Genomic DNA, 21,478 nt, shown 5'->3' on the forward strand with positions numbered 1-21,478 from the left:
CAGTGTCTCGTGCAATCTGTTGTCACGTATCCCGTGGTCATAGCTGGTCGTGACACTGCAGCGAAGGCCAGCTTGCAGTAGGAGATGACAGCGTTCCGATTGTAAGCCTTTAGTGAACGTGTTGTTTGAGACGCAAAGTAAGGCACACGAGAAAAGAGGACAAGGAAGAGCGGACGTTTAGAGGGAATTCTGAGGAGCATTCCCTACAAGAAACAATGGGTCCACTTGTATCAGCGACAGGCTGTACGGCGTGGAAGTGCGCTTTTATGGCAAACAGCTTCCTTGATTACACGTTTGCACTTAAGGCCTTCCCTCTAGTGCACGCGGTTAGAGGTCTTGGTTTCCAACATTTGACCTTTAATAAACAGCTGGTAGTTAACGCTCTACTGTCTCTTCCGAGTCGGCTTTCTTTTCGCGTTCTATACTATGCCCATTAAAGAACGAGTCAAGCAAGCTGAAAAACGAAAAGGGTGAAAAAATACGGCGATAAGGAAAAGGAAACGAATGCTTCGAACTACTATCGCACGTCTTGGAGCCGACATCACGAATCAATCAATTTTCAACATCACGAGATCGCTTGAAGGATATCGTTTTAGATGTGACAATAATTGATTTTAAAGGAAGTCTAACAGAATGCTCACTTGTGAACGCGCTGGCACGTTCATGATTATGGAACGCCTTGTCCGCAAGAAAGACTCCTTCGTTCCTCGTACTGCAGAAGTCATGCCGCAAAAGAAACGAACAGGGGACGAGATGCAGACAGGACAAGCGCTTGCTCTGCCTTCATCTCGTCCCCTGTTCGTCTTTTTTTTTCTTGCGCTATGGTTTATGCAGTACGACAAGCTGCTAACGCGCCGAAACTTCATCCCCTCTGAAGTCTATTCCTTCGTTCCTGCAAATGAGTTGAACTTCACTGTTTGTAATACTGAGGTCACTGGTTCGATACCGACTATGGCGGCCGCATTGAGAGAGCAATGGTATAGACAAGGGCTTATGTTCCGTAATTTTAACGCACGTTAAAGTACACCATATGGTGGAAGCCCGTCGGGATCCCCTTCACGTTGGCGCCTCTCACAGTGGACTGCTCACTTTACGGACGTTGCGCATCAGAATTTCTAGTTTTTTTAGTATTAGAGGTTAGCGGAGCACAATGACAATGGCGTTAGTGTTTGTTATGTACTTAGGTCTTGCAGGAATGTACGCGCACATGATGGTTTATTATGGCATGCCTTCCAGTAACGTCGTAAGATACTTTAGTAATGTCTGCGTATACATACGCCGGCTTAATACAAGTGGTAAGACGGACAGATGAGGTACACAGACATCTGCAACCCGACCGACTGAACGAGGAACCCACCCATCGCCGCAGCACGAAGGAAAGAGCGGCTGCAATAGGAAAGATACAAACCAGCAGCTTCGTGCGCGGCATTCTAGCACACCTCACCACACGCACCCAACTCTTCTACTCTAACGCTTTCTTTGATGAGCCCAACCTCTTGAACGACATGGTGTGAAAACGCAGAGGAAAAGGCAGCAACATTAGAACCCAACGCCTAGACGAAGACCACTGCGAAATATGGGTGCAGCACCGCATTCTGGAAAGCCAGCGAGAGGTGGTGTACCAACCTCAGGACATGGCTATTGGGTCCATGGCTTCCAGGAGTAGGGAGGCCACCAGCACTGGTCAAGGAACTTGGCTTGCACTCCAATAAACTTCTATTCTCTCTGTCTTATTCAGGTTTATTAAAGATGAAAATGATTAATTGACAGCTGTCAGCTTATGGTTCGTTCTGACAAGGTAGATATCAAGAAGCAACGAAGCTAACAGAGGCTGGACATTACATTTCTGCACAATGTCACCGCACTGTTCTCGGCGCGCGAGCACCAAGGATGCATGATGCATAAAGTGTCGGCTCGCTTTATCTAGCCTGTCGTAAGCCGCGTTCATATTGATCCTACACGATCAGATACAGACATGATGTTTAAGCGTCGACCTGCTAATACGACCACATCCTTCCGGCTCAAATAGGATTAGCGCTCGCGGAACTTCCATCAGTGTTCGTCAGACTACAGATAAGCCGTCCGCGCAAGGAATCTGCCCGTCGCGGAACTCTTGGGAGGATTAATGCAACTGCCACGACGGCAACATTTACTGTGAAAACGTCGACAAAGACTCAAGCCTGCTTGTGGCCTATCAAGATGCCAATGATTTCAAAGTAGATGCGCGTCTTTCCGAAGAAATACGGTGGCGCTCAATAAGAGAACACGCTGACGATGGTTGAAGGGGTCCCAAGTCTGTACTGCAACACCGGCAAACGTGAAATCGGCTTTGTAAATACCAGTTGAAACAGTGTTTATGTCACTGATTATTTTGTGTGTCGTCGCCACCGTGCAGTGTTGGCGCCGCTTGGACTACGGGCAGCATGTTGCGACTCATGCTGGGAGCGACTGTACATTATTCGGCAGAGATAACACGTTGTTTCTTTCAGTCAACCGACACAGTCGTAGTTTCGGTCCCAAGTCCAGCTCGAAAAGCGACCACGATGAGCGTTGTCAGCACAATGCGAGGAAAGCAGCCACGCATAACAGCAGTACTATTACTTGGCACACTCAGCTTAATCGCAGCCAACACATCTGCACCCTTTTCTGAACCCGATGTGCGATTTCGGTGTCAGGCCGCTTATGTGGACAGTGACAGTGACTCAGTTGCCCTTGACGTTCAGCTGTTTTAGAGAACGCAAAAGAAGCAAAATGCGGAGACAGTTTCCCGAGCCGAACGGAGCGGCCGTTCGCCGATAAGTGTGCGCGACAACTTTCACTTTTGACAGTTACGCGGTCGCATATGCTGCAGAACTCGAAGACGACTAGGACCGGAGGCACATGGCGCTCAGCGGGGGCCGCGAGGACGCGCGACGATCCTTGTAGCGAACCCCAGCTGTTGGGGACTCGGCGACTCCCGGGCGAGCACGGCTATGTTTGGGGACTCCCGTCAGCCCAACGGTTCGCGTATCGGTCGGCGACTCGCGAGCAGCAGACACTCACCGGTCCGATGCTGTGGAATCCGTTGCGTTTGGCGACTGCTTCGGCGGCGCGTGGCTCGTGGTCTCCCCTTAGCCGGACCAGGAAGGAGTTGGTGAAGACCTCCCGCGGCTCCAGGGCGCGGACGGCGGGCCCCAGGCCACACGCGAGCAGGACTAGGAGCCGCAGCACCGACGCCATGCCCGCACTGTTCTCCCGCCGGAAAGATGGCCACACAACGCACCGAAGGCGGATCAATAGTCGGGACCGGCCCCTTCAAAGCGCGCCTGCGCGCCAGTTGGTGACGTCAAGGTGACGTCATGTTCCCCGCTTTTCGAAGGGTGCTTCTCAAACACCGCGAGGAGGGAATGGGAGAGAGGTCGGAACGAACCCCTATCGATTGGTTTTTCTTGTGCCCAGCACCCCCAACCTCCCTTTCCTTCCCCCATCTCTAGCCTTCCCTCCCAACTCCCGCCACGAGTGGCGATGGAACAAAAGAGTGGGGAACACTGGGGAAGAGGGTGCACGGTGGTTGGCGGGAGGGGATTGTAATGAATAGCGTTCGCGCTCTAGCTCGCGCTCGTTCTGTCTGTAGTGTGTCGCGCCCTCGGTGTCTGTTTTTCCGCGCTATAAGCTCGTAGCCGGACGCTCGCGCCCTCTGGACGGCACCAACGTTAGGCTAAATAAAAACAAAAGGAAAGTTGAAGAGACAACAGGGTTGTTGTAGGGAACGGAACAAAGAGGTACACGAGAGGTGAGAAGGATACGTCGAAGGCCTTTCCCCGCTAATTGGTCACCGAGGCTTCGGCAGAAAGCAGAGCCGCCGCAACCCACGTTACGGCAACGACGAGGCGCGTACATTGTCGCCGTGTTAGCGCCGCCTCCCTCGTTTGACGGGTCGCCGGCCGCCTTGTGATGGCCCGACCCACGACAACGTTAGCGTGATGATGCACTTTCTTTTCACCAGTTCTATCGGGGGGAACCCGTGGGAGCGCCGGCGCTGCCTCAATCTTTGGCGGCACCGACGCAAAAGAGCTTCGCGTTGCTGCTATGATGGGACGCAGAAGAGAGTCGATGGAAGGAAACATGAGGCACGAAATGACATCCGAGACAACGGAGTTGGCTCAACCCTGCAAGATCCTTACGCACCATATGCTACACGCTATTTTGACGTCTCATTGCGCTTTTTTGGAGACGGCAGGTTCATAAGATAATTCTAAAATGTTCGAATCGTTTAAGGAAACTTCGAGCTCTAGACACTTTTGGAAAGCAGTCATTAATCGGATAAATTCTACAATAATTACTCTATATAGCTCAAATAGCTTTCTTTAATTTAACAGGTGAGCTAAGTCGAGCCTGCGCCGTCTGCATGTCTGTCCGGTGTCACGCAGGTCACGTGATCAGAGGGGGAGTTAGAAAATAAATAAATAAAACGAAATGATGGTGATACTTGAAATTACGATGTTGTTGATGATGATGATAATGATGCTTGAAATGAGATTAAATTGCCTCAGTCCATCCTCATATACACTCGCACGCTTACAGCTTCGCTGTCCGATGCATTTCAAAGCTTGGAAATTGCTTTTTAGATGCGAAGCATCTTATGGCAGAGTTCAAACCGGTGGTGGTGGTGGTGTGCGGCGTGACCACCCTTACTGCGCATGCGCGAACCCTCTCCACCCGCCTCCTCTCCCACTTCACCCTCTCCCCTTCACCCTCTCTCACTTCTCCTCTGGAACGCGGGCTCGACATGCCGAAACGCTGCTTCGCATCGCCTCATGGTCCCCTTTAGCGGAGATGGTGTGATCTTTTTTGTACGAACGCACTTTGTGACAAGAAGTAAAAGTGAACGACTTGTTTTAACTTTTCGTAACATCTGGCAACTAATGTCACCGAGTTGTTGTCCTAGTACCTTGGAAGACCAGTCGTAACGGGAGAGGAGGTTTCCTAATAAGGCAACTTTACGTCATGGCACCCAGAGCAGGACCAGTGAGCCGTACGTGCCCGTTGTCGTAGCGAATTTCTCGAGATATGATTGCGATAGCAATTATATGGACACTGTAGGCGCATGCTTGGGATGTAAAAACAGCGCAAAATATAGACAAGGACAGAGGAAGAGACGACACCGCGCTGATTCTGTCCTTTTCTTCCTCTGTCCTTGTCTATATTTTGCGCTGTTTTTACATCCCAAGCATGAACCACCAACTAGCCCAACTTTCGCTATTACTGTAGGCGCATTCGTGAGGTACCGCATAATGTCCACGAGTGATAACAGAGTCTTTTAGCAAGTTACGGAAATACCGCACGGAATTACGGTACGGTCATACTGTATACCGCTCCTCCCTTCCCGCTCGTTGTGCTTTTGCCGTCCCTAACTCCAGTGAACGCACCGCAACACCACAAATGGATGGATGAATAAACTTTATTTTGGTCCCTCAAAACGCGCCCTAGCACGTTGCGGGCCGCTCCCGCGTCGGAACAGAAAGACCAAGTCTCCCTGCTGCTTCGCGGGCCAGTTGGACTGCCCATAGCTACTCTTCAAGCCCGGAGCTGGTAACAGGCTCTTCCCATTTTGACGGCGTGATGACTTCACCACCGCGTAAGGCATCATCCACACAGCCGTCAAATGCTCCGTCGAGTCACCGTCACGGCACGGCGTTTCGTCAGGGGACGAGGATTTCCTAGTCGTTTTCTCCTCAAAACAACGGGTTGACAACTGTGCTCTGCGTTATTGTCAACCCGTTTTTGAGGAGAAAACGACTAGGAAATCCTCGCCCCTAACGAAACGCGGTGCCGTGACGGTGACGCGACGGAGCGTTTGACGGCTGTGTGAATGATGCCTAACGCGGGGCACCGCCAGAACACATGTTCTAGATTCGCGATATCCGCGCATCCAGAAATACAGCTAACTAACGCAACACCACAAATGCTTTTTCAAAAATTACTATGGGGTTGTCACGCCCCATGGTTGCCTCTCAGCTTACGCATTGTTAAAGAGGAAACTGTCGTTCAGGGGGACGCACTGTCACTGAAACTGGGAGCGGCTTAAGCACAACGACCGAGAAAAGAGGAGTGGTTCGGTAAGACCGTACCGTATTTCCGTAACTTGCTAAAATACTCTAACATCGCCCCACGCGTCGTATGTTCTACGTGCGAGTGAAAGCGTGCAGCTTAGCTTATATGCATGATCGCGGCTCAAATAGGAACGCACAGGCGATCTTCCGTCGCGTGAAAGGCCCATTATGAGTCCCGGAGGAAGGAGTGAAGGACACACAAAGGGGGTGAAGAGTGGATCGGGGTACGGAACTGCGTAGTTTGAACGGGCGATCACGCGCGCCCTATCTTGACAAGAATAGGCAGACCGTTCGTACCTTTGTACGTGCTGCGTTCGCACCGCTCAATTTGTGTTGAAGCGCTGGACAGCATGAACTCGCTTCAGCGGCCGCGTTTGCGTTGTGCCAGGTCGGATGCTAAAGGAATTGGCTGCTAGCATTAACAACCATTTGGGTTTAACGTCCCAAAACCATGACATGATTATGAGGGACGCCGTAGTGGAGGGCTCCGGAAATTCGGCCACCTGGGGTCTTTAACGTGCACCTAAATCTAAGTACACGGGCCTCAAACATTTTCGCCTCCTTGAAAAATGGGGTCGCCGTGGCCGGGATTCGATCACGTGACCTTCGGGTCAGCACTCGAGCACCATAACAAGTAGACCACCGTGGCGGGTAGGCTGCTGGCGTTGCTTCGTATAACATTCGAGTTCGTTGTTATCACATTCATTTAAACTGTGACTTTCTTTAAGTGAGGTGAACTGAAATGTGCCAGCAGTCGGACCGAATGTCGATTAATGAAAAAGTCAGTTTCAATTCAGCGGTAAATGCGAGAACAATGCGTTGGCACCACATCGGTGGACGGGGCATTGTCGCGGTCGAACAAGTCTGTAGACCATACGAGGGATCAATAAGCGTGCCGTCAGTGGGGGTATTTGTGCTTACTCGGCCTACGCGTAGTCGTTACGCTGACGTCCCGCGCGCGCATGTGTATGTATTGACGTGCCACCGAAAGGCGGATCACCCATCCCAAGCCCGTATTTATTTAGTATTTAAATACTAAGAGAATCTCATTAAACCCGGGCTATCTAATATAACTTTATCATAATACGACAAGCTACATAATGTTTGCGTTTATTCCAGTAAATGATTAAAGACGACATACACACATATAGATTTGCGTGTATTGTCTTATACGAACTTCATGCGTATTCTTCTTGCACGTCGTATTGAGTCTTAACCGTGTTTTTTTTTAACACGACGGTGTTTTATGCCGGGATCCACCAAGACTTTAGTGACGTATTTCCGTCACGGATATGACGTTCATAAAATGAAGCCAACGTATGAGAAAGAAAAGAAAACTGTAAGAAGAGGTTTCCCCGCGGGGAATCGTACCCACGACCTCCTGGTCCGCGATGATAAGCGCCCAGCGCTATACCAACTAAGCCAACAAGGCAGATGCAGGACACAAGACAAACACGCCTTACATCTCTCACAAATTGTCTCTCGCACGGTGTTCCCGGTTGGCGGAGCTAGACGGACCGAGTGGTGCCGCCGTCTGTGAGCGGTGCACTGACTAATGCGGCATGACCCTTACTAGAGCCGATAGACACCGATTGGGCGACGACGCAGTTAAAGCATGGCTTCCGAGGAGGCCATGGTTAAACCGTCTCGATACCAGCGAAAAACACTGGTCGCGCTAGCATCGGGGAGTCGCCCTAGACGCCGTTATGTTCTTTGCCTTTCGCTTCGTGTTAGCGTATGACGGCTCGTTGTGAGAGTAGTGCAGCTTCCACGTGTACCAACGGTGTTTCGCAGCCGACTGCTTCGCATGCGATAGCACCGACTAATAAAACTGCTGCAGCAAGCGCTGTAGAAAGGCAACAACGCCGACGGACGAATGTCATGCCTTGGTGTAGCGAGAAAGAGGCCAGTGGGACGTGGAACGCCTGCGTGCGTTCGCGGCTCAAGCTGCGAACCGCTGCCTTCCGTTTTGCTGAAACACAGTGCGGTAGTGTATGCATGAACACAGGCGCAGACGTCCCTATTACGCGGGAGCGCACACCGTGCCGTTTCTCTCGTTCATTGACGACGCTTTGAAAAACTGCATACAGTGTATACCAGTGCTAATTACTTGCTTGCTGATGTCATCTTTGCGCGGGATTTACGATAGGCTGTGTCCAGGTATATGTTAAAAACTTCAGCCACCACAACGGTAAAATCGTGATCATGGGCGTTAGTCGTCGCGATGCCTTCCTCCATTCTTTTGGAAATTAATTGAAATTGAAAATTGAAATTGAAATCCTAATGGAGATGCGCCACTAGGCGTCAACGTGGGTGCGTCCACGTCAAACGGCGCTATAGCTGCCCAACACCAATAGACGTTGTACAAGTTCTCACACATCACTACACAATAAGCACTACTTCTGTGAAGACACGTTTCACTTTCTTGTTGAACCGATTCCTACGACGGAGGGATCAACCATGCCCATTTTTTGTAATGTTGGGGCTAAATTAGGTCGAATGGAGTTTCCAGGCTTCAAAGAAAGCTTTTCGACCAAGCTCGCCATATAATGCTACATCTAGAAACAACATCAACAATAAAGATTGAGGTTTATGACAGCATGTATTGTGCTAGTGTTCCGACAGTGCACGTGCTGGAAGTGTTGTGGCTTTGTGTTATCACGTTCCGTGGCAATCCACGTGCCCGGTAAAGAAAAGATCGCTACACCGACCGCTTCACAATGGGCAGCCCTTAACGCGATAACACTCCTTTTTGCTAGCCTCGTTCATGAAGTAAGTTCTGATATTGGAGAGAAACAGGTGACAATACGATTTCCCCTGCTGAGCAGCATGGCGCCCAGGGCAGCGGAAACCTAAGGCGGTCGTTTGGTCTTCTTGCTTTTTTATTTCTATCGTACTATTGCACAAACAATAACAGCGACAACATGAGTTAGGTAGTGAAAGAGGGATGGAATTCTATTGGCTGCCCTACATCTGCGAAGAGAAACAAGTCCAAACGTAAGTCAGGGAAAAGAAGAAAAAGAAAAGAAAGATTGCACAATGAAAAAAAAAAGGCGGGACAAAGAAAGACGCACAGAACCAGCGCGGAACTATTATATTGCGTCGAAGGCAAGGTATTTATACGGCACGCATCAGAGCAGCGGAAAGGTGATTACATAAAACGTTGCCACGTGTCAAGATGCCGCAAAGGACAATCAAAGAATGTTGGCAGCGTCGTCTACAGGATAAACACTGAGGCACGAAGGGAATGTCACAAAAAATAAAAGGAATTAAAAAAACTGAGGCACAAAGGGAAAGTCACAGCAAATAAAAGCAATTACAAATATGAATCCTAAAACCAACTGAGGAACCAGATAAAACCAAACGAACCAGAAAATTGCACGAGTATATTGATAAGAGCACAGTGTTCAATAAAATGATAGTAACAAGGCACGCATTCCAGGTAATGTACCTCCTTTGATAGGGAAATTGAGGGCCTGCTGGCACAACCATCACCAAGCCTCTGAATTTCGGTTGCCTCTAGAATTTCGCCAACAAGTTGCTCACCGTGCCTGTCTATGACTGTGCACCCTTCGAAAAGAAAAGATTGAGGTAATGCGATGTAGTCTTCAGAGACAGAAAGAAAGAAAGAAAGAAAGAAAGAAATGTCAGAGCTGTCACCATCTGCGTCGCGGATATGCCAGCAAGGCTTGTGGGGAACAAGACCAAGCGTTGTTTTTATGCTACTGAAGCGTTGTTATATATGAAGGCCAATATCCCGGATCTTTTTTTTTTTGTTCTTCCTGCCTTGAAAGGCGCCGTCAAAGAAACGTGTCTTTCTTGCCGTGTTTGGGGTGCGTTGAGCGTTGCCATTCAACAAACATTGAAGAAGTACGGCGTTAGGGATGATAAAGCCGGCTGTCGGAGCGTAGGCGTGTGTCCACGGATGTCGTGGTCACTGGCTGCTCTCAATTGGTCTGTTCCGATTGTGGATAGATGGGCGTTAGTGACAGCCAATAACGGTATAGTGTGACAGCGGTATTCTTCTTCTCTTTGTCTTTTCTTTAACAGCCAAGCTCTGCAAGTTTTCTGTAACTTGTGCTCCGTCGTGCAAAACTCCACAGGTGGGAATGCGCCACAGGAATTGGGCAACCCTCACTGCCGAGTACAGCAGGTGCGAGCGCTAAACAAAAACTCTGCTCGGCGAAGTGGAGCACGTGAAAGACGTGAAAGAGAGAGAGAGAGAAAGAGAAATAGAAAATAGAGAGAGAAAGAAAGAGAGAAAGAAAGTGATAGAAAGAGAGAGGGAGAAAAAATAGAAAGAAACACACACGAAAAAGATAGAAAAAAACAGAGAGCAAAACAGAAAGTGAAAGAAAGCGGGAAATAAACAGAAAAAAGTGAAGAGAGAGAGAGAGAGAGAAGCAGAGAGATAGAGAGTGAGAAAGAAACGGAAGAAAGAGAAATAAAGATAGAAATAGTGAGAAAAGAGAAACAAATAGAAATAGAAGGAAAGAAATAGAAAGAAACAGATACAAAGAAAGAGATAGAAGAAACAGACAGAAATGAAAGAAAGAAAAGAAAAAAATTCAGAGAAACAAGCAATGCCTCCCAGCTCCGCTCTTCCTTCAGGCTTGGCACCACTAGGGCGAAGCTTTGATAACTTTTTTTAATACTTACGAGTTGAAACGTTCGTTTTATTTGAAATGGGGCGCTTATTTCTATCCTGGAGGGAGGGACAGTTAGGAGAGAGTGTAACAGAAGCAACTTCCTGAAGTTTCCACGTCAAGTTGTCGTGGTGTCGCTGAGAAGCCCTTTATTTTACGTTTTTGTTGTCCCTTATTTTATCCACAAATTTCAGTTTTGCTACATAAAACCAAGATGGGCAGGAGTAAAGGCGCTCGCATGCGCCTTACTGAGGCCCTGACCCCTGTACAAACGTTGCCGGTCAGTCAGTCTGCACGAGTAGCATAAGTGATGTGGCATAAGTGACATAAGTAACATAGTAACATAAGTAACATAGTAACATAGTAACATAAGTAACAAAGTAACAAAGTAACAAAGTAACAAAGTAACATATTATTCAGAATGACGACTAAAACTGCGCTAAAACGCAGACAAGACGTCGAAAACAGGACTCGCGCAGTTTTTTTTTTTTTTCAGCGTGCAGAAGTTTGCACTGATGACACAACGAGGTGTGATACCACTATATGCACTTATTTCCTTTTACACAATTTTAGAGAAGGCGATTCCTTTATTAGATCTAACAGTTCTTTCTTTTCATTTAGCAGCTTAGAAATTTTGCACCTCAAGCATTGCATCCCATGATTTGTCCCAATCTTAGGTAGTTTATAATATAGTTAATCATACGAAAGTTGCGATTTGCGGTCTTTTGAAGATAGGTTGACTCAAAATTTGCCCAATTTGCCTTAATTTGCACGAACATATAAAGTGAGAGCTTCTAGTTGTATTCTTGTTTTGCAGGTTACCAGTGTCTTCCGCGCTGTTCTTGCAACGCTGCGCTTGGCCGCTAGCCGCCAATTATAGCGGAAATACGTTTGAAAAACGTTTTGTAGATGATGTATAGCCACGCGTCTATACGATTTACGGTTTTCCGAACGCGTCGCTAGCAATGCGAATGACCGAAATTTACACTTGCTGAAGTATTTTATTTCCCACAACTTTCTGTACAACACCACCGACGCCTGAGGACCGGGACGACGTTAACAAGCACCACGATACGTACGTACAGTCGCGCTCAATATGACTTGCAACACGGGAGCGCGTGGCTTCACGAGTTTCAAAGATTGCGCATAGCTTCAACTTGTTTTTATTTCAACAACTAAATGATGTTTTCTTATTTGGTATCATACCCAAGTGAGAGAACAGCGTTTAGTTAAGGAAATAAGGGCTACCGGAAGCGATGCGCAGCCTTTGAACTGGTGAGGCCACGCGCTGCCGTGATGCAAGTCATATTGCGTGCGACTGTACATTGAAGAACATGCTGTCTCCACAGGTCTCCATATAGGCTAGGACAGCGCATGCGTGCTTTCCAGTGATCGAAATCTAAGTCAGCGTATTTACCCGCCGCGGTGACCTAGTGGTTATGGTGCTCGACCGCTGACCCGAACGCCAGGGGATCGAATCCTGGCCGCGGTGGCCGCATTTCGATGGAGCCGATATGCTACAGGCCCGCGTACTTATATTCAGGTGCACGTTGAAGAACACCATATGGTAAAATCTTCCGGCGCCCTCCACTACGCCGTCCCTCATATTCACGTTGTGGTTTTGAGACGCAAAAGTCCAACAATTAATATACATTATTTAGTCACCGCCTTTATCTCGAGTCACTTCATACTCATACCACAGCACGCACTTTGAACCGCCTTCTCACAAAGGAATAATTCCTAGGACACTGGCCTACCGGGTCTTCAGCGCGAGCGGTTATGAGAGTGTTGCTGCGGTTCCTTCGAGAAATCGGACTGAACGGTGACTGGTTTCAGACGATGTTGGCGTGTTGCTTTTAGACAGTGCTATTGTCACGACATTGTGGTGTCGTTACAGGCTCTGAAGAGCTGTGGGACGATGCCCTCTGCGACGGGCCTCCCGAGGTCCACCAGGCCTTGGTTGAACGGGCCCGTCTCGTCGCTGAGATCACCGGGACCCCGGACAAGGGTTCCCTCCCACATGCTTGGTTTATATATTCTTTAATAAAATGTTTTCTCTTCTTCTCTTCCAATCTTTGGCATCCCCTTTCCGAAGTACAGGGTAGCCAACCGAATATTTACCCTGGTTAACCTCCCTGTCTTTCCTTTGTCCTTCTCTCTCTCTTGAATCCCAAAGACATCACTCGTAATCCGATATATGCCTGGACCTTACGTCATGTACTAAGCCGCATATAGCTTCGTGTGTTTGCTCTTTTTGCCTTCATTGCGAACAAGGCCCGCGTGTGGAAGCCGAAACGCCAAAGCAAAGCTTAGGAACAATGGAGAGTTCAGCTAGTTGGTAAGGTTTCACTCCAAAGTCCGGGCGTACAAACACGGACACAAGAGAAAGTCAAGACCATGGGCGTCCGGAGGGGGGTGCAAGGGGGGGCGGCTGCCCCCCCCCCCTGGAATTTCAGATAATATCTTTCTATCAGTAGCAATAAGCTGCACACGTTGGTTAGCACACAAAAGGTCCGCATATCCGTGTGAAACGGCCTTCAGGATTGCCAACCAACTTTGCACGTTATTACATATTATTGACTAACCTTGCCGGTCAAGTCACGGTAGTGAACACCCCCCCCCCCCTTGGATGCACCCCCCTGGAAAAATTTCTGCGGACGCCCTTGGTCAAGACACCACAAACGCCGACTAACAACTATAGTTGTAACAACCATAGCTATTAATCGGCGCTTGTGGTGTCTTGGCTTCTTTCTTAATTGTCTCCGTGTTTGCCCGCCTAGACTTTAATGTCAAAGCTAATATATTTTCGCCTTCGTCGGCCTCTTTGAAATATTTCAACAAAGGTTCTGCCTTGCGTTGCCAAGGTATCGCTATTTTGCTGGCGTCACTGGTAGGGCCGTGTCAGTGGGGCTCGGGTAACCTACGCCATGCCGCAGGGGCGTAGGCAGAAATTTTTTTCGGGGGGGGGGGATTCAGCCGTACTTTATCTATGTTCGTGCGTGCGTTCGTACGTGTGCGTGTATATATACGCAAGCAAAACTGAAAAATTCCTGGGGGGGGGGGGGTGTTGAACGCCCTCCCCCCTTGGCTACGCCCCTGCCATGCCGCTCCGCGGTTCTCAATGTTTGGCCAGCGTCGCTGCTGCCAGAACCACAGTTTACATGGACGTGCCGCTCCACCAATGGCGTCACACCTGACGTTTCTGCACAGGTCACGTGACGCTCCCGCACGTGACGGCTACCGGAAGTTTCGCTATTGCGCTCTTTACGATACGGAAACACGGCACGTTATAGCATAACATAAACACGCAAAGCGAGCGATCTTTACGTTTGCATTTGACATGCGTACAGGAACGTACGAAAAACAACCAACCATAAACCAAAATATGAAACGGAAGAAAAGCCATTCTGTAAACAGGAAACGCCGGAATGACGCATATGCGGAAATCGAAAACAAACATCCTGACATGGTGAACCGCGTGAACGGAGCAACGGGAGAAATACAAACTAAATACAGGACGTGTAAACAGTTTATTTGCACAGCTGGGACGGCTGCACGCCTGAAGGTTTGTGTGACTACTGGACAGGGGCTGGCTGCCTTAAAGCGTGCGGCTCTGTGATAGGCTGAGAAAATGTATTCTCCCGGCACGTAAATAAGCGGGCGTGCCAATGACGCCCATATTTCCGCATTTTGACACACACACACACACACACACACACACACACACACACACACACACACACACACACACACACACACATATATATATATATATATATATATATATATATATATATAAAAGATATTTCATCTTTTTTCATCTTTTTTAGATTATTGTAACCGCTAACGTTGTTAAGATAGCTGCCTCGTGCCACACAGAAGTGTTTTCTTCTTTTTCTTTTTTCCTTGCCCTGTGAGAGCATGCGCAAAAAAAATGTATATGTTTGGTGTTTCTTCATTAAAGTTGTCAGTTGAAAGACAGCGCTCGTGTTGTTTCCCTCCTTTACTCTGTCTTCGTTTTCTGCGCTGTTTACCTCGACCAACTATGAATCGTTACCAACTTGCCCAGCTTTCAATTCTACTTAGCGGGTTTTCTTGTTTTTTTTTTTTGGGGGGGGGGATATTTGCATTTTTCCTGTAAATATAGCTATTTTAGTGATAATCACGTTCACCAGTAGCGCGTTTGTCGATGACTTTGAGTAGTGCAGTGTTGAAGTCAAACATACGTTGGGGGAATCAACACGTAACGTTTCTCATGCACTGGAAAACGTGCATTCGGCCGAGTGATGACCACCCTGGAGACACTGTTAAAAATTAAATATGTGCTTTCGTTCATAGTTGAGCATATTTTCGCCACAAAACATAATTCAAGTTATTTTTTCAACTCCCCTTCGTACTTGAGGGACATCTTTTTATTATATAATTAAAAATATTCTCAAGTATGGGAAAATCCTGCTTCTTTGGGGCTTCTTCACGAAAGTCGCGCCGCTTTTTTGCGCTTTTTTTGTGATGACTATTTGCTTGTTAGCTCATTAGCATCTGGTAACTCTCCAAGCAATACAATGCGGGAAGTTCAGATGGAGAATAAGTTCACTTTATCACAAGAAATGCATCGGAGAAAAAAAATTCAGGATTCATATTCGAATTCAAAAATTCAAATTCATGTATATGCCTCATTTGAATAAAAGCAGCAATGTCTTATCTCTCCGATTTACCGTGTGTGATGGCGGATGATAACTCGGCAAATATATTTGTGGTGTATACAGTGTGCTTTTTTTTCAGACAATACTGGATTTTTTTATAAAAATCCTATGACAGTAACACTCCTGTCGTTTTCGCACACGAACTGCACGCCGAGGCGGAAATACTTTGCCGCCACTAAAATGACACTGACGTCACTAATTAGCAAGAACTTTTTGATTAACTTTTTTATTTGTTGACTTGAGGGCAGTTGTTTATAACAGAAAGTTGTAGTGCGTGCCAATTTAGGACATGCCCATTTTTTAGAAATAACGAAAGTTGCCCGTAATTCGAGATATTCATCATTGAATTTTAAGGACAAAATCGAAGCTGATCGCGGCCGGCGTGCACGAAACGCGACCTCTCTGTTACGTCAGACCGGAACTACCCGTGAGAAGGAAGTGCCGAAAAGTTGAATGAACGCGCGTCCTGGTGTATCTTTTCGTGAAAAGCGGCAAGTCATCGTATACATGCTCCAGCAGATCACCTTACCTTTGCATGTGGTGTTTGGTGCTTATCTATTTCTTTCGATCTGTGCGCAGGAAAACAGCAATATTAACTTCTTTTTTTCTGTGTGAAGCACGAAACTCAGGGCAGACGGCGCGTCCTTTTGGAGACAGGCGAAATAGTTTTCGAGCCTGTTTATAGCTTCAGAAAAAAACAGATAATTATCACATATCGTACCCAAAGAATAAGCGGTCTACTTGAGTATTTCAGAATTCTTGCCGATTTTCTTAGACAGATTCTGCTTTGGCACGCCCTGATTCCTTGTTCCTTGGCACTTCCTTGTCACGCGTAGTTCAGATTTTGCGTAAAAGACAAGCCTGCATTTGGTGCGCGCTAGGCCCCGTGAGTGTCGATATCGCCCTTAAAATTCGATGATGAATATCTCAAGTTACGCGCAACCTTCGTGATTTTTTAAAACAATGGATGGGCCATAAATTGGCGTGCACTACAACTTTGTAATATAAACAACGGCCCTCAAGTCAATAATTACACAGTTAATTAGCGAGTCGTTGTCAATCAGTCGCGTCGGTGTCCTTCTAGCTGCGGCAAAGTATTTCTACCTCTACGTAGAGGTTGCGTGTGAAAATGACAGGACAGTGTCTGTCATAAAAATTTTACAAAAAATCTGCATTGTCTAAAAAAAGCACCCTGTAGTCTATAGTGAACACTGCAGCGAAAGGCAAATTTATCAGCGAACACACCCCATTATATAACCCTTGTAAACCTATCGACAAATTGTTCAAATAGGTGGGCCTCTGTATAGCACGAAAGGAAGAAAGCAATAAAGACGGCAAGAAAGAGAGAAAGAAAGAAAGAAAGAAAGAAAGAAATATGCAAGAAAGGAAGAAAGAGAGAAAGAAAGGAACAAAGAAAAGAACAAAGAAGGAAAGAAAGAAAGAAAGAAAGAGAGAAAGAAAGGAACAAAGAAAAGAACAAAGAAAGAAAGAAAGAAAGAAAGAAAGAAAGAAAGGAAGAAAGAAAGAAAGAAAGAAAGAAAGAAAGAAAGAAAGAAAGAAAGAAAGAAAGAAGGAAAGAAAGAAAGGCTCCGTCATCCGTCTGCTCTACCTTACTTACCTAATTCCGCCGGCATTTTCATTTTTGTTTTTGGTGACAATTTAGCCATTTCTTTTATTTACCGAAACTGTGGTTCACCCAAGAGATGCGTAGCAACCGAGGCATGGAGTACATTGTCACACATAACGAAAGGCACTCGACGGGCGCTATCTTGTATGTGTGAATGTCAGTTGTTTCCCTTTCACATTCCCAGAAGCTACGCACCATCTCGCCGAATATCATGTTTTCTGAAACATTCTGTTTCTACTTGTGTTTCATGCTGCGCCGTAGTTTCGGTAAATAATCACGCGCCGACAATATCCCAGTTTCGTCTATATAGGGAAGTTTCGTTCTCGAGCAGTTATTTAAGAGCCTGTAGCTCGAAATGACGTCAGAATTCTCCTGCCTACGTAGGTCGCCTGTCTTTCTTTTCGGCCCACCATCTCCATTCTGCGCAGTGCAAGTAATAACCTCAGATATTTGATCGAGCGAACACGTCGTTGGCGGAGAAGTTGAATATATACCATCTGAACGACGTGAACTGTGCCTTCGATGCTCGGATGTTCCGTTCGCTTTCATCTTAACCCTCCTACTTGTTTGACTCGTACTGGGGATCTGGGAATCCGGATGGTGCCCGAATAATATAAAAAGCAACCTAGACTTTTCCACTGCCACTCACATCGAGTCGGAGAAGGTATGAACCGCAGTCCTCACCACGTGTCAACTTCCGCCTACTCCTACCTCCGTCTCCCCCTCTCCCCAATTCACATCTTTTCCATAATCGGTCACAGCCTAAGAATATGTTGGCCATACAGAGTGAGTGAGTGAGTGAGTGAGTGAGTGAGTGAGTGAGTGAGTGAGTGAGTGAGTGAGTGAGTGAGTGAGTGAGTGAGTGAGTGAGTGAGTGAGTGAGTGAGTGAGTGAGTGAGTGAGTGAGTGAGTGAGTGAGTGAGTGAGTGAGTGAGTGAGTGAGTGAGTGAGTGAGTGAGTGAGTGAGTGAGTGAGTGAGTGAGTGAGTGAGTGAGTGAGTGAGTGAGTGAGTGAGTGAGTGAGTGAGTGAGTGAGAACTTTACTGTGGTCCAAAAGTGGCAGAAGCTGAACGCGATTGGAGGCCCCGCTAGCTCAGCCAGGTGGAGCCACCCAGGAAGGTGCCGGAAGCTGGAGCCTCTCGGCGATGTCCCGGGCCCTCTGGACTGCCAGGATTTGGTTGCTGAGATTTGGTTGCTGAGCATCTCGTGTGAGCCATCTCTTTCAATAAAAATGTCCTTACTGGATTGCAACCACTGATAACTCATATTTGAAGGTACGAGATCAAAAGGCGCCAAATAGAGCACCAAATATGGTCTTAAAGAACATTGACACCATGGTCGAAATAGCTCATTCTACGCTAACGGACTCATGAGTTGACTCACTCAGACTTAGATAAAGCAGTGAGTCTGAGTCTGAGTGAGTCCGAGGGAGTAATATTTTGGTGAGTTTGAGTCCGAGTGAGTCCGGCTGAGAAAAATTTCAGTGAATCTGAGTCCGAGTGAGTCGCCTGAGTGAGTCGCCTGAGTGAGTCGCCTGAATTTTCGTGCGCCTGAGTCCGAGTGAGCTCTAAGGGCAAAATATATTTCATGAGTGAGTGTTAGTGAGCTCCACATTTTTTGCCGACCTATGCATGCATGTATGTCATGATTTGCACGTACAACCAGTCATTTATGTTCGTCACACAGAAATGTCACGCCATACCAATTTTGGTATATATCAAGCTAGTGAAGTGGCCACGAGCGCACCATGAGCGTGACATGTAAGTCATGCAGTACATGACACGCATATCATGATTTCATGTTATGTCCTGCCGTTTATGTTCGTCATGCAGTCATGTCACGCCATAGTACCAACTTCAGTATAGTACATCCCATCAAGAAAACATGGTTGATCCCCCCGTCTTAGAAATCGGAATAACACGAAAGTAAAGCGTGCCCTTACAGAAGTAAGTGAATGTTTACTGTACATTGGTATGAGAGAGTTTGCACAATGTATAGTGATGTCTGGCAGCTATAGCACCGTTTAACGTGGATGTGTCCATGTTGATGATTGGTGGCACATCTCCATCCCAACGACTAACGTCCCTGCTAAATAATTAAGCCATTGTGGTAGCTGTAGTAGTTAACGGTGAAAGCGTAATCAGAGAACTAGGTTTGATAGCCAGAAGAGCGCCGCATATTGGACGCAGAACGTGGTCGCCATCCCGCGGCATGTTAAAATGTGATTAACACCTTGGCCGCACTAGAGGGAAACGCATAGCGTGTCGTACCGCCCCGGTAGCCCGGCCGCGATTCTTCTAGGGGCGAGCGCGTGAGCGGGGAACGCGGTGTTACAGCCAGATGAGGCAGGCGCGCGTCGCAGAGCTATGAGCCAGGCCGACGCTTTTACGACGCTTCGGCTAAGGTCGCTACCTCGCGGGGTGTTAAGGCATTGACAAAATTGAACTTCTATTGAAAGCACGCCGAATGGGAGGGACGTGTAACGCGTTGCAGGTGCTAATCGCAGAGGCCACAGTAATGACGAATTACTTTACTTTACCGCTCCCAGAGGGCAACACTACCCCGCCGACCGGGAGAGTGATAGCTATAAAAGGCGCGTTTGTAAAGCCTCTAGAGTCGGTGACCGTGGCGCAGTGGATAGCGTGCCCGCCATGTGTTGTTACGGACCGCGCGGTCGTCGGTTTGATGCCCGCTGATGGAACTTCTTTTCTTTGCCATCTGATCGTGTATATTTTTTCGACGCCATTTCCGTGACGGAAAGACGTCGCTGAAGTCTTGGTGAACCCCGGCATAAAACACTTTCGTGTTAAAAAACGGCGTCAAGAGCTCAAATTCGTAGATAGATAGATAGATAGATAGATAGATAGATAGATAGATAGATAGATAGATAGATAGATAGATAGATAGATAGATAGATAGATAGATAGATAGATAGATAGATAGATAGATAGATAGATAGATAGATAGATAGATAGATAGATCTCAAAGTCGCGGAATTTCGCCAAGAAATGCTTCATGTTAAATAAATGCAAGCTCCGCCCACAGCCGTCGCCGTCCCACCCAGACAAAATTTACATGAATGCCGCGTCCTACATCGATAGTTGGTTATTTACGTGACGTAAGCACATCCCGCGTATTTCAAGTTGGTGACTTTCCCATACCGGCAAACCCGCCACGGTTGTCTAGTGGTTACGGTGCTCGACTGCTGACTCGAAGGTCGCGGGATCGAATCCCGGCCACGGCGGCCGCATTTTCGATGGAGGCGAAAATCTTTGAGGCCCGTGTACTTGATTTAGGTGCACGTTAAGGGACCCCAGGCGGTCGAAATTTCCGGAGCCCTGCGGCGTCCCTCATAATAATATCGTGGTTTTGGGACGTTAAACTTCAACAATTATAATTATTATCCGATGCAGGCGTATCGTGTTCGTGCCGCTAGTTTTTTGGTCACACACTTCCCGTCAAATTTCGACAAAGAATATGACAGCACCGTTCAGCCAAAAGTAACAGTTTACCAAGGGACGACGAACTTTTATTTTCTCTACATGCGTAGTACTACATTGGCAGCGAAAAAGTACTTGTGGTTAGAACGGAAATCACCAAGCGCCACTACCTCGCCCAGATGAATGACAGGCGAGCCGCAGTAATGGGGGCGGAGCTTGTGTCTATTTTTAGGTCCTAATTGTCTATAATTAATATTGTTTTTATTTGTGCAGTGGCTTTTCCGTTACGTTGAGCCCTTTTTTTCCCCTTGAAGTTCCGCACTTGCTTTTTCCTATGTTCTCGCGCTCAGCCGTACTCTGTCATTACACTGAGTTTTAAACATAAATTGTCGAAAAAAGACAGCGCTGTTTTTTGTATTGTCGAAGAGCAAAATACTGCACAATACGAGGGAAAGAATTTTTCTCTTTAGTGTGCCTCGCAGTCAAAGCGTGGAATGCGGGCATTTTCGTTCACAGCTTTCATAGGTATGCAGCAGGGAACCGAGACCGCAATCTCGTTCTCAGAAGAGCAATGTCATAGTTACCATGGCGGAGTTACAATTATTCTCTGCCGCCTATTTGCGCTTAAACATCGCTCTCGACCATCTCTCATTTCTTCTCTCGTTATTTTACTCTTTGTCCCTTACTTTCTTTGACCAGGAATCTGATATCTACTCTGCCTCTATCTATCGACTAGGGGTTTGCACGTGTGCGTGTGTGTTTGTGCGTGTGTGTCTGTGTGTGCATGTACGCGCGTATGTCTATGTTATACTTCGACAAATACAGAGAGGCCAGCCACCAGTCTTAATTCGTTCGATACCGAAACGCAATATGGGAGCACCGCAGCGACTGTGTGTGTGTTTTTTATATCGGTCTATGACCAAGAAGCAAGTAAAAACGGTAGCTCCTGTTGGATGCGACCACTGGAAACG

At 47.3% G+C, this 21,478-nt stretch overlaps 1 protein-coding gene across 1 annotated transcript in view; it reads right to left on the bottom strand.

The window, feature by feature from the left end:
* The window catches only part of LOC119401392 (neuroendocrine convertase 2), a 217,959-nt gene extending 214,679 nt beyond the window's left edge, over positions 1-3,280 (bottom strand). Inside the window, exon 1 of the mRNA XM_037668148.2 lies at positions 3,043-3,280. Within this exon, the coding sequence (XP_037524076.1) occupies positions 3,043-3,219 (177 nt within the window). The 5' untranslated portion in view covers positions 3,220-3,280. The remainder of the gene's footprint in view (positions 1-3,042) is intronic.
* Between the last annotated feature and the right edge of the window lie 18,198 nt (positions 3,281-21,478).

The sequence above is a fragment of the Rhipicephalus sanguineus genome, chromosome 8 (assembly GCF_013339695.2).
Source record: "Rhipicephalus sanguineus isolate Rsan-2018 chromosome 8, BIME_Rsan_1.4, whole genome shotgun sequence".
Taxonomy (NCBI): Eukaryota; Metazoa; Arthropoda; class Arachnida; order Ixodida; family Ixodidae; genus Rhipicephalus; species Rhipicephalus sanguineus.